This window comes from Oncorhynchus masou, chromosome 6, assembly GCF_036934945.1.
Source record: "Oncorhynchus masou masou isolate Uvic2021 chromosome 6, UVic_Omas_1.1, whole genome shotgun sequence".
Lineage (NCBI taxonomy): Eukaryota > Metazoa > Chordata > Actinopteri > Salmoniformes > Salmonidae > Oncorhynchus > Oncorhynchus masou.
The window spans coordinates 83,399,402-83,412,076 of NC_088217.1; the positions used below are offsets into that span (position 1 = coordinate 83,399,402).

The following is a 12,675-nucleotide window of genomic DNA, read 5'->3' on the forward strand; positions in this document are numbered from 1 at the left end:
CAGGGGCTAGAGCCCAGGGACTGGGGATAGAGACCAGGGGGCAGGGGATAGAGCCCAGGGGCTGGGGATAGAGGCCAGGGGCTGGGGATAGAGGCCAGGGGCTGGGGATAGAGGCCAGGGGCTGGGGATAGAGCCGAGGGCTGGGGGATAGAGGCCGAGGGCAGGTGCTGGGGATAGAGGCCGGGGGCAGGGGCTGGGGATAGAGGCCGAGGGCAGGGGCTGGGGATAGAGGCAGGGGCTGGGGATAGAGCCCGGGGGCAGGGGCTGGGGATAGAGCCCGGGGGCAGGGGCTGGGGATAGAGGCCGAGGGCAGGGGCTGGGGATAGAGGCCGAGGGCAGGGGCTGGGGATAGAGGCCGGGGCTGGGGATAGAGGCCGGGGGCAGGGGCTGGGGATAGAGGCCGGGGGCAGGGGCTGGGGATAGAGGCCAGGGGCAGGGGCTGGGGATAGAGCCGGGGGCTGGGGGATAGAGGCCGAGGGCAGGTGCTGGGGATAGAGGCCGGGGGCAGGGGCTGGGGATAGAGTCCGGGGGCAGGGGCTGGGGTTGGGGATAGAGGCAGGGGCTGGGGATAGAGGGCAGGGGCTGGGGATAGAGGCCGAGGGCAGGGGCTGGGGTTGGGGATAGAGGCTGGGGCTGGGGATAGAGGCCGAGGGCAGGGGCTGGGGTTGGGGATAGAGGCAGGGGCTGGGGCTGGGGATAGAGGGCAGGGGCTGGGGATAGAGGCCGAGGGCAGGGGCTGGGGTTGGGGATAGAGGCAGGGGCTGGGGATAGAAGCAGGGGGCAGGGGCTGTGGATAGAGGCAGGGGCTGGGGATAGAGGGCAGGGGCTGGGGATAGAGGCCGAGGGCAGGGGCTGGGGTTGGGGATAGAGACAGGGGCTGGGGATAGAGGCAGGGGGCAGGGGCTGGGGATAGAGGCCGGGGGCAGGGGCTGGGGATAGAGGCCGGGAGCAGGGGCTGGGGATAGAGTCCGGGGGCAGGGGCTGGGGTTGGGGATAGAGGGCAGGGGCTGGGGATAGAGGCCGAGGGCAGGGGCTGGGGTTGGGGATAGAGGCAGGGGCTGGGGCTGGGGATAGAGGGCAGGGGCTGGGGATAGAGGCCGAGGGCAGGGGCTGGGGTTGGGGATAGAGGCAGGGGCTGGGGATAGAGGCCGGGGGCAGGGGCTGTGTATAGAGGCAGGGGCTGGGGATAGAGGCCGGGGGCAGGGGCTGGGGATAGAGGCCAGGGGCTGGGGATAGAGGCCGGGGGCAGGGGCTGGGGATAGAGGCCGGGGGCAGGGGCTGTGGATAGAGGCAGGGGCCGGGGCTGGGATAGAGGCCGGGGCTGGGGATAGAGGCCGGGCGCAGGGGCTGGGGATAGAGGCCGGGCGCAGGGGCTGGGGATAGAGGCCGGGGGCAGGGGCTGGGGATAGAGACCGGGGGCAGGGGCTGGGGATAGAGGCCGGGGGCAGGGGCTGGGGATAGAGGCCGGGGGCAGGGGCTGGGGATAGAGAGCCGGGGCAGGGGCTGGGGATAGAGGCCGGGGGCAGGGGCTGGGGATAGAGGCCAGGGGCAGGGGCTGGGGATAGAGGCCGGGGACAGGGGCTGGGGGCTGGGGATAGAGGCCGGGGGCTGGGGATAGAGGCCAGGGGCTGGGGATAGAGGCCGGGGGCAGGGGCTGGGGATAGAGGGCAGGGGCTGGGGATAGAGGGCAGGGGCAGGATATAGAGGCCGGGGGCAGGGGCTGGGGATAGTGGCCAGGGGCAGGGGGATAGAGGACAGGGGCTGGGGATAGAGGACAGGGGCTGGGGATAGAGGACAGGGGCTGGGGATAGAGGACAGGGGCTGGGGATAGAGGACAGGGGCTGGGGATAGAGGCCAGGGGAAGGGGCTGGGGATAGAGGCCAGGGGAAGGGGCTGGGGATAGAGGACAGGGGCTGGGGGAAGGGGCTGGGGTTAGAGGACAGGGACAGGGACTGGGGATAGAGGAGGAGAGGCAGGTGACTTGCTTCAGCCACAGATCAAAAATCCGATTATCCCCAATGACTGATGACATAGGGACCGGTGGGAGTTGTTTGGAGCAAATCTCTTATCTTTCTTGATGTCCGTTTTAAGCTGTTAAGCTTTTTTGGTGCAGTATTTGTCTTTCGAGTACAGTTCTAAAAGGCTTGATATCTAGTGCTCAAATGCTCAAACTTTACTGGGCTTTGTCGGAACACGTGTCACCATGTTCTGACTGCTGTGTCACCAGATGACCCTCCAAACAGCCTCAAACAACCCCCAACAGTCCACCACCAACTGAAACAGTAAACTAGGATCACTGAAATCACCTCAGAATCACAAAAACTGTCCTTAAAGTGAAAGTTTAGGAAATTAGAATGAGCACCTTTGAGTAATATTACAAATACATTTACTTTGCTTTTATTTACCGTGTTTATCTTCACTTACCGCTGATAACCAGACAGCCAAATTAAATAATTAGCCCATCGATGCTAACATTGGACAATGATGGCTTTGTGGCTGGCCGGTCCTACATGACTAAGTGAGCTCTGTGGTCTTTTCCAAGGGGCTTCTATAACTGAATAAATGTACACTAGTCTTGATTAGTAGAATAAGCTACTACTCTCTAGCTCTATTTAACTCCCAGTCTGCCTTCATGAATAGTCTTGAGATGAGAGGCACTGGCTTGGGCTTGTCAGACTTGACCCAGGGAATTATACACAGGCACAGGAACACACACACCCACACACACACACAGGTCCATCTGTCCCCAGGGGGATTTGAATCAGGGGATGAACACAGATGTTGATGACTATATAAATACACAGTAGGCCCCCAGTCAGATGTGTAACTGTATCCTGTGTGTGTGTGTGTGTGTGTGTGTGTGTGTGTGTGTGTGTGTGTGTGTGTGTGTGTGTGTGTGTGTGTGTGTGTGTGTGTGTGTGTGTGTGTGTGTGTGTGTGTGTGTGTGTGTGTGTGTGTGTGTGTGTGTGTGTGTGTGCGTGCGTGCGTGCGTGCGTGCGTGCGTGCGTGCGTGTGTGCATGTGTGCCTGTGTGTTGGCAGATCGTTGGAGAACAGCTGTGTGATGCTGTGGCTGCTGGTCCTTGTCCTGCCCCGGGTAGCATGCAGTGCCCTGACCCAGAACCTTCTACAGCCAGACAATGACCACAGAGACGGTGAGTCACACATCCCACTACACCCTGACCTCAAAGTCCACTAGATAGACTGTCTCTATGTGTCTCTGTGGGTGCCTCTGTGTATCTCCGTGGGTGTCTCTGTGGGTGCCTCTGTTTATCTCTGTGGGTGTCTCTGTGGGTGTCTGTGTATCTCTGTAGGTGCCTCTGTGTATCTCTGGGTGTCTCTGTGTATCTATGTGTATCTCTGGGTGTCTGTGTATCCTTATGGGTGTCTCTATGTATCTCTTTGGCTGCCTGTGTATCTCTGTGGGTGCCTCTGTGTATCTCTGTGGGTGCCTCTGTGTATCTCTGTGGGTGTCTCTGTGGGTACCTCTGTGTATCTCTGTGGGTGTCTCTGTGGGTGCCTCTGTGTATCTCCGTGGGTGTCTCTGTGGGTAACTCTGTGTATCTCTGTGGGTGTCTCTGTGTATCTGTGTGTGTGTCTCTGTGGGTGCCTCTGTGTATCTCTGTGGGTGTCTGTGTATCTCTGTAGGTGCCTCTGTGTATCTCTGGGTGTCTCTGTGTATCCCTGTGTATCTCTGGGTGTCTGTGTATCCTTATAGGTGTCTCTATGTAGCTCTTTGGCTGCCTGTGTATCTCTGTGGGTGTCTCTGTGGGTGCCTCTGTGTATCTCTGTGGGTGCCTCTGTGTATCTCTGTAGGTGTCTCTGTGTATCTCTGTGGGTGTGTCTCTGTGGGTGCCTCTGTGTATCTCTGTGGGTGTCTGTATCTCTGTAGGTGCCTCTGTGTATCTCTGTGGGTGTCTCTGTGTATCTCTGTGGGTGTCTCTGTGGGTGCCTCTGTGTATCTCCGTGGGTGTCTCTGTGGGTAACTCTGTGTATCTCTGTGGGTGTCTCTGTGTATCTGTGTGTGTGTCTCTGTGGGTGCCTCTGTGTATCTCTGTGGGTGTCTGTGTATCTCTGTAGGTGCCTCTGTGTATCTCTGGGTGTCTCTGTGTATCCCTGTGTATCTCTGGGTGTCTGTGTATCCTTATAGGTGTCTCTATGTATCTCTTTGGCTGCCTGTGTATCTCTGTGGGTGTCTCTGTGGCTGCCTGTGTATCTCTGTGGGTGCCTCTGTGTATCTCTGTGGGTGTCTCTGTGTATCTCTGTGGGTGTGTCTGTGGGTGCCTCTGTGTATCTCTGTGTATCTCTGGGTGTCTGTGTATCCTTATGGGTGTCTCTATGTATCTCTTTGGCTGCCTGTGTATCTCTGTGGGTGTATCTATGTATCTCTGTGGGTGTCTCTGTGTATCTCTGTGGGTGTCTCTGTGTATCTCTGTGGGTATCTCTGTGGGTGTCTCTGTGTATCTCTGTGGGAGTCTGTGTATCTCTGTGGGTGTCTCTGTGAATCTCTGTGTATCTCTGTGGGTGTCTCTGTGTATCTCTTTGGGTGTCTCTGTGTATATCTGTGTATCTCTGTGGGTGTCTCTGTGTATCTCTGTGGGTGTCTCTGTGTATCTCTATGGGTGTCTCTGTGTACCTCTGTATGTGTCTCTGTGTATCTCTGTGGGTGTCTCTGTGTATCTCTGTAGGTGTCTCTGTGTATCTCTGTGGGTGTCTCTGTGTATATCTGTGGGTGTCTCTGTGTATCTCTGTGGGTGTCTCTGTGTATCTCTATGGGTATCTCTGTGTATCTCTGTATGTGTCTGTGTATCTCTGTAGGTGTCTCTGTGTATCTCTGTGAGTGTCTGTGTATCTCTGTAGGTGTCTCTGTGTATCTCTGTGGGTGTCTCTGTGGATGTCTCTGTGTATCTCTGTGGGTGTCTCTGTGTATCTCTGTGCGTGTCTCTGTGTATCTCTGTAGGTGTCTCTGTGGGTGCCTCTGTGTATCTCCATGGGTGTCTCTGTGGGTGCCTCTGTTTATCTCTGTGGGTGTCTCTGTGTATCTCTGTGGGTGTCGCTGTGTATCTCTGTGGCTGTCTCTGTGTATCTCTGTGGGTGTCTGTGTATCTCTGTGTATCTCTGGGTGTCTGTGTATCCTTATGGGTGTCTCTATGTATCTCTTTGGCTGCCTGTGTATCTCTGTGGGTGTATCTGTGTATCTCTGTGGGTGTCTCTGTGTATCTCTGTGGGTGTCTCTGTGTATCTCTGTGGGAGTCTGTGTGAATCTCTGTGTATCTCTGTGGGTGTCTCTGTGTATCTCTTTGGGTGTCTCTGTGTATATCTGTGTATCTCTGTGGGTGTCTCTGTGTATCTTTGTGGGTGTCTCTGTGTATCTCTGTGGGTGTCTCTGTGTATCTCTGTGGGTGTCTCTGTGTATCTCTATGGGTGTCTCTGTGTATCTCTGTATGTGTCTCTGTGTATCTCTGTGGGTGTCTCTGTGTATCTCTGTAGGTGTCTCTGTGTATCTCTGTGGGTGTCTCTATGGGTGTCTCTGTGTATATCTGTGGGTGTCTCTGTGTATCTCTGTGTTTCTCTATGGGTGTCTCTGTGTATCTCTGTATGTGTCTGTGTATCTCTGTAGGTGTCTCTGTGTATCTCTGTGGGTGTCTGTGTATCTCTGTAGGTGTCTCTGTGTATCTCTGTGGGTGTCTCTGTGGGTGTCTCTGTGTATCTCTGTGTATCTCTATGGGTGTCTCTGTGTATCTCTGTATGTGTCTGTGTATCTCTGTAGGTGTCTCTGTGTATCTCTGTGGGTGTCTGTGTATCTCTGTAGGTGTCTCTGTGTATCTCTGTGGGTGTCTCTGTGGGTGTCTCTGTGTATCTCTGTGGGTGTCTCTGTGTATCTCTGTGCGTGTCTCTGTGTTTCTCTGTAGGTGTCTCTGTGTATCTCTGTGGGTGTCTCTGTGTATCTCTTTGGCTGTATCTGTGTCTTTGTGTGTCTCTCTGTGCAGTAGTCGCAACATTGCGGTCCAATTGACATTGGATTCTATTTCTGGTGCCCATCGTTCCACTTTGTTTGGGCAAAGGAGGTAATTCCTGTCGTTCCATGGGTTCAGTCTGTATGGCACCCATTTGTTGTTTGTAGAGCAGCGTTCAGTTCAAGAGAAAAATGTCTAAATTCTCAGAAGTGGACACAGAGAGCCCAGTGTGCCCCATTGAATCAGCCACTGCCATGCTTAAGACCAAATGCCTTGCTGGTGGCTCTCTCTTTAGAAACGGTCCAGGGACTTCCAATGTTTGTTCTTTTGTGGAATACTTTACAACAGTGTTCTTCAGTCCAGGTGGTACCCAGGTTTTAGTTACAGTCAGTGCATCACCACTTGATTCAACTAATCACGGGCTTGCTGATTAGGTAAATCAATAATTAGATAACTAGTTTAATTTATAATAAATTGTGTTTATTCTAGGATGTAAAAATGCCTCCACAGTCCACATGCTTGTCGACCAGGACTGAAGAGATTTTCTTATTCAGTCACTTGGGTTTATTACGCAGCATTTTCATCCTTCCTGTGGAAAACATTTAACTGAAACAAAAGTAGGCATTGCTCCTAATTCTGTTGTCTCGTTCCCCCTCCAGTCTGAGTAACAGATGTGGGGCAGACAGCAATCCTCTCATTGTGGAACCTGGTCGTCAGCTTGTCATTTGTGTGATACCCTGCTCTTCGCTGCTTGTTCAGTGAATAAAACAGAACATGAGTTGTGAATTATATATCAGGCCTACCTGCCTGCCGGCCTCCACGGACATAGCAACGCTGCCTCTACAGAGGGAGGAAGACAGCTGGTCTGGTTAAACCTTGATATCGGTTTATGGGAAGCGACTGAATAATCATATACTTAGCTGAGCTGCCGAGGTACCAGTTTGTTCCTGGTTAAGCCATCTGCTTAGCCTGCTAGTTGTTAAAGTAAGGCAGCAGTTGTTGAGCTAAGGTAACAGCGTATTAGACTATTTCCACCATCTTCCCCTTACATGAGTTTATCATCGTCAGATAATGTGGCTGCATGTAAACTCATTCAGGGAGAATAGGGTGGAGAGAAGGACATGAAGGCTGCCAATTCTACTACGTCCTACACTGACTGGTCTGTGTACCCTGCAGCTCTTCAGAACCCACAGTGGGAGACTCATCATGGACAATGTGGCCAGTACAGTACAGTACAATACATTCCCTTTTGACAGAACAGAAGCTTGATCAAGGACAGAAGGGAACAAATTAGTGACATTTTCAGTGTGCTTAAGTAAAATGAATATTCAATTTGCCGGTGCTAAAAATGCTAGTGTTGTTGTTGCACTTTGGATAAAACATTATGGGGATAGAGGCCGGGGGCAGGGGCTGGGGATAGAGGACCTTACTCTGACTGGACCCGTCTAATTTGTCTCAGGTATTCTGTATCCTACTCAATTAAGCACTCACCATCTCTAACTAGTGTTATGACTACTGCACCTAATAGTGCTAATGCAGTGGAGGTAAGCTCTCACAGCACAGCCCCTCTATTACCACAGTCATAGCACTAATACAGTGGAGATACAGTAAGCTAGTCGTTCATAGTCTAATATGTAGCGGAGGTAAGCTCTCAGCTGGTTGTTCATAGTCTAATATGTAGCGGAGATAAGCTCTCAGCTGGTTGTTCATAGTCTAATATGTAGCGGAGGTAAGCTCTCAGCTTGTCGTTCATAGTCTAATATGTAGCAGAGGTAAGCTCTCAGCTGGTTGTTCATAGTCTAATATGTAGCGGCGGTAAGCTGTAGTAGTGGAGCTCTCAGCTTGTCGTTCATAGTCTAATATGTAGCGGAGGTAAGCTCTCAGCTGGTTGTTCATAGTCTAATATGTAGCGGCGGTAAGCTCTCAGCTGGTTGTTCACAGTCTAATACGTAACGGAGGTAAGCTCTCAGCTGGTTGTTCATAGTCTAATACGTAGCGGAGGTAAGCTGTCAGCTTGTTGTTCATAGTCCAATACGTAGCGGAGGTCAGCTCTCAGCTGGTTGTTCATAGTCTAATACATAGTGGAGGTAAACTCAGCTGGTTGTTCATAGTCTAATATGTAGCGGAGGTAAGCTCTCGGCTGGTTGTTCATAGTCTTATACATAGCGGAGGTAAGCTCTCAGCTGGTTGTTCATAGTCTAATATGTAGCGGAGGTAAGCTCTCAGCTGGATGTTCATAGTCTAATACGTAGCAGAGGTAAGCTCTCAGCTGGTTGTTCATAGTCTAATACGTAGCGGAGGTAAGCTCTCAGCTGGTTGTTCATAGTCTAATATGTGGAGGAGGTAAACTCTCGGGTGGTTGTTCATAGTCTAAATGTAGAGGAGGTAAGCTCTCAGCTGGTTGTTCATAGTCCAATATGTAGAGGGAGTAAGCTCTGAGCTGGTTGTTCATAGTCTAATACGTAGCGGAGGTAAGCTCTCAGCTGGTTGTCCATAGTCTAATACGTAGCAGAGGTAAGCTCTCAGCTAGTTGTTCATAGTCCAATACGTAGCGGAGGTCAGCTCTCAGCTGGTTGTTCATAGTCTAATACATAGTGGAGGTAAACTCTCAGCTGGTTGTTCATAGTCTAATATGTAGCGGAGGTAAGCTCTCGGCTGGTTGTTCATAGTCTAATACATAGCGGAGGTAAGCTCTCAGCTGGTTGTTCATAGTCTAATACGTAGCGGAGTTAAGCTCTCAGCTGGTTGTTCATAGTCTAATATGTGGAGGAGGTAAGCTCTCAGCTTGTCGTTCATAGTCTAATATGTAGCAGAGGTAAGCTCTCAGCTGGTTGTTCATAGTCTAATAATACGGTAAGCTGGAGTAGTGGAGCTCTCAGCTTGTCGTTCATAGTCTAATATGTAGCGGAGGTAAGCTCTCAGCTGGTTGTTCATAGTCTAATATGTAGCGGAGATAAGCTCTCAGCTGGTTGTTCATAGTCTAATATGTAGCGGAGGTAAGCTCTCAGCTTGTCGTTCATAGTCTAATATGTAGCAGAGGTAAGCTCTCAGCTGGTTGTTCATAGTCTAATATGTAGCGGCGGTAAGCTGTAGTAGTGGAGCTCTCAGCTTGTCGTTCATAGTCTAATATGTAGCGGAGGTAAGCTCTCAGCTGGTTGTTCATAGTCTAATATGTAGCGGTAAGCTCTCAGCTGGTTGTTCACAGTCTAATACGTAACGGAGGTAAGCTCTCAGCTGGTTGTTCATAGTCTAATACGTAGCGGAGGTAAGCTGTCAGCTTGTTGTTCATAGTCCAATACGTAGCGGAGGTCAGCTCTCAGCTGGTTGTTCATAGTCTAATACATAGTGGAGGTAAACTCAGCTGGTTGTTCATAGTCTAATATGTAGCGGAGGTAAGCTCTCGGCTGGTTGTTCATAGTCTTATACATAGCGGAGGTAAGCTCTCAGCTGGTTGTTCATAGTCTAATATGTAGCGGAGGTAAGCTCTCAGCTGGATGTTCATAGTCTAATACGTAGCAGAGGTAAGCTCTCAGCTGGTTGTTCATAGTCTAATACGTAGCGGAGGTAAGCTCTCAGCTGGTTGTTCATAGTCTAATATGTGGAGGAGGTAAACTCTCGGGTGGTTGTTCATAGTCTAAATGTAGAGGAGGTAAGCTCTCAGCTGGTTGTTCATAGTCCAATATGTAGAGGGAGTAAGCTCTGAGCTGGTTGTTCATAGTCTAATACGTAGCGGAGGTAAGCTCTCAGCTGGTTGTCCATAGTCTAATACGTAGCAGAGGTAAGCTCTCAGCTAGTTGTTCATAGTCCAATACGTAGCGGAGGTCAGCTCTCAGCTGGTTGTTCATAGTCTAATACATAGTGGAGGTAAACTCTCAGCTGGTTGTTCATAGTCTAATATGTAGCGGAGGTAAGCTCTCGGCTGGTTGTTCATAGTCTAATACATAGCGGAGGTAAGCTCTCAGCTGGTTGTTCATAGTCTAATACGTAGCGGAGTTAAGCTCTCAGCTGGTTGTTCATAGTCTAATATGTGGAGGAGGTAAACTCTTGGGTGGTTGTTCATAGTCTAAATGTAGAGGAGGTAAGCTCTCAGCTGGTTGTTCATAGTCCAATATGTAGAGGGAGTAAGCTCTGAGCTGGTTGTTCATAGTCTAATACGTAGCGGAGGTAAGCTCTCAGCTGGTTGTCCATAGTCTAATACGTAGCAGAGGTAAGCTCTCAGCTAGTTGTTCATAGTCCAATACGTAGCGGAGGTCAGCTCTCAGCTGGTTGTTCATAGTCTAATACATAGTGGAGGTAAACTCTCAGCTGGTTGTTCATAGTCTAATATGTAGCGGAGGTAAGCTCTCGGCTGGTTGTTCATAGTCTAATACATAGCGGAGGTATGCTCTCAGCTTATTGTTCATCGTCTAATACGTAGCGGAGGTAAGCTCTCTGCTGGTTGTTCATAGTTTAATTGTAGCGGAGGTAAGCTCTCTGCTGGTTGTTCATAGTCTAATATGTAGCAGAGGTTAGCTCTCAGCTGGTTGTTCATAGTCTAATATGTAGTGGAGGTAAGCCCTCAGCTGGTTGTTCATAGTCTAATATGTAGTGGACCTCTCAGCTGGTTGTTCATAGTCTTAATATGTAGTGGAGGTAAGCCCTCAGCTGGTTGTTAATAGTCTAATATGTAGTGGACCTCTCAGCTGGTTGTTCATAGTCTAATATGTAGTGGAGGTAAGCCCTCGGCTGGTTGTTCATAGTCTTATATGTAGTGGAGCTCTCAGCTGGTTGTTCATAGTCTAATATGTAGTGGAGCTCTCAGCTGGTTGTTCATAGTCTAATATGTAGTGGAGCTCTCAGCTGGTTGTTCATAGTCTAATATGTAGTGGAGCTCTCAGCTGGTTGTTCGTAGTCTAATATGTAGTGGAGCTCTCAGCTGGTTGTTCATAGTCTAATATGTAGTGGAGCTCTCAGCTGGTTGTTCATAGTCTTAATATGTAGTGGAGCTCTCAGCTGGTTGTTCATAGTCTTAATATGTAGTGGAGGTAAGCTCTCAGCTGGTTGTTCACAGTCTAATACGCAACGGAGGTAAGCTCTCAGCTGGTTGTTCATAGTCTAATACGTAGCGGAGGTAAGCTGTCAGCTTGTTGTTCATAGTCCAATACGTAGCGGAGGTCAGCTCTCAGCTGGTTGTTCATAGTCTAATACATAGTGGAGGTAAACTCAGCTGGTTGTTCATAGTCTAATATGTAGCGGAGGTAAGCTCTCGGCTGGTTGTTCATAGTCTTATACATCGGAGGTAAGCTCTCAGCTGGTTGTTCATAGTCTAATATGTAGCGGAGGTAAGCTCTCAGCTGGATGTTCATAGTATAATACGTAGCAGAGGTAAGCTCTCAGCTGGTTGTTCATAGTCTAATACGTAGCGGAGGTAAGCTCTCAGCTGGTTGTTCATAGTCTAATATGTGGAGGAGGTAAACTCTCGGGTGGTTGTTCATAGTCTAAATGTAGAGGAGGTAAGCTCTCAGCTGGTTGTTCATAGTCCAATATGTAGAGGGAGTAAGCTCTGAGCTGGTTGTTCATAGTCTAATACGTAGCGGAGGTAAGCTCTCAGCTGGTTGTCCATAGTCTAATACGTAGCAGAGGTAAGCTCTCAGCTAGTTGTTCATAGTCCAATACGTAGCGGAGGTCAGCTCTCAGCTGGTTGTTCATAGTCTAATACATAGTGGAGGTAAACTATCAGCTGGTTGTTCATAGTCTAATATGTAGCGGAGGTAAGCTCTCGGCTGGTTGTTCATAGTCTATACATAGCGGAGGTAAGCTCTCAGCTGGTTGTTCATAGTCTAATACGTAGCGGAGTTAAGCTCTCAGCTGGTTGTTCATAGTCTAATATGTGGAGGAGGTAAACTCTTGGGTGGTTGTTCATAGTCTAAATGTAGGAGGTAAGCTCTCAGCTGGTTGTTCATAGTCCAATATGTAGAGGGAGTAAGCTCTGAGCTGGTTGTTCATAGTCTAATACGTAGCGGAGGTAAGCTCTCAGCTGGTTGTCCATAGTCTAATACGTAGCAGAGGTAAGCTCTCAGCTAGTTGTTCATAGTCCAATACGTAGCGGAGGTCAGCTCTCAGCTGGTTGTTCATAGTCTAATACATAGCGGAGGTAAGCTCTCAGCTGGTTGTTCATAGTCTAATACATAGTGGAGGTAAACTCTCAGCTGGTTGTTCATAGTCTAATATGTAGCGGAGGTAAGCTCTCGGCTGGTTGTTCATAGTCTAATACATAGCGGAGGTAAGCTCTCAGCTGGTTGTTCATTGTCTAATATGTAGCGGAGGTAAGCTCTCGGCTGGTTGTTCATAGTCTAATACATAGCGGAGGTATGCTCTCAGCTTATTGTTCATCGTCTAATACGTAGCGGAGGTAAGCTCTCTGCTGGTTGTTCATAGTTTAATTGTAGCGGAGGTAAGCTCTCTGCTGGTTGTTCATAGTCTAATATGTAGTGGTTAGCTCTCAGCTGGTTGTTCATAGTCTAATATGTAGTGGAGGTAAGCCCTCAGCTGGTTGTTCATAGTCTAATATGTAGTGGACCTCTCAGCTGGTTGTTCATAGTCTTAATATGTAGTGGAGGTAAGCCCTCAGCTGGTTGTTAATAGTCTAATATGTAGTGGACCTCTCAGCTGGTTGTTCATAGTCTAATATGTAGTGGAGGTAAGCCCTCGGCTGGTTGTTCATAGTCTTATATGTAGTGG

General features: G+C 49.8%; 1 protein-coding gene across 1 annotated transcript in view; it reads left to right on the forward strand.

Moving 5' to 3' along the window:
* The window catches only part of LOC135542811 (prolactin receptor-like), a 63,707-nt gene that overhangs the window by 30,885 nt on the left and 20,147 nt on the right, over window positions 1-12,675 (forward strand). Inside the window, exon 2 of the mRNA XM_064970032.1 lies at window positions 3,041-3,153. Within this exon, the coding sequence (XP_064826104.1) occupies window positions 3,041-3,153 (113 nt within the window). The remainder of the gene's footprint in view (window positions 1-3,040; window positions 3,154-12,675) is intronic.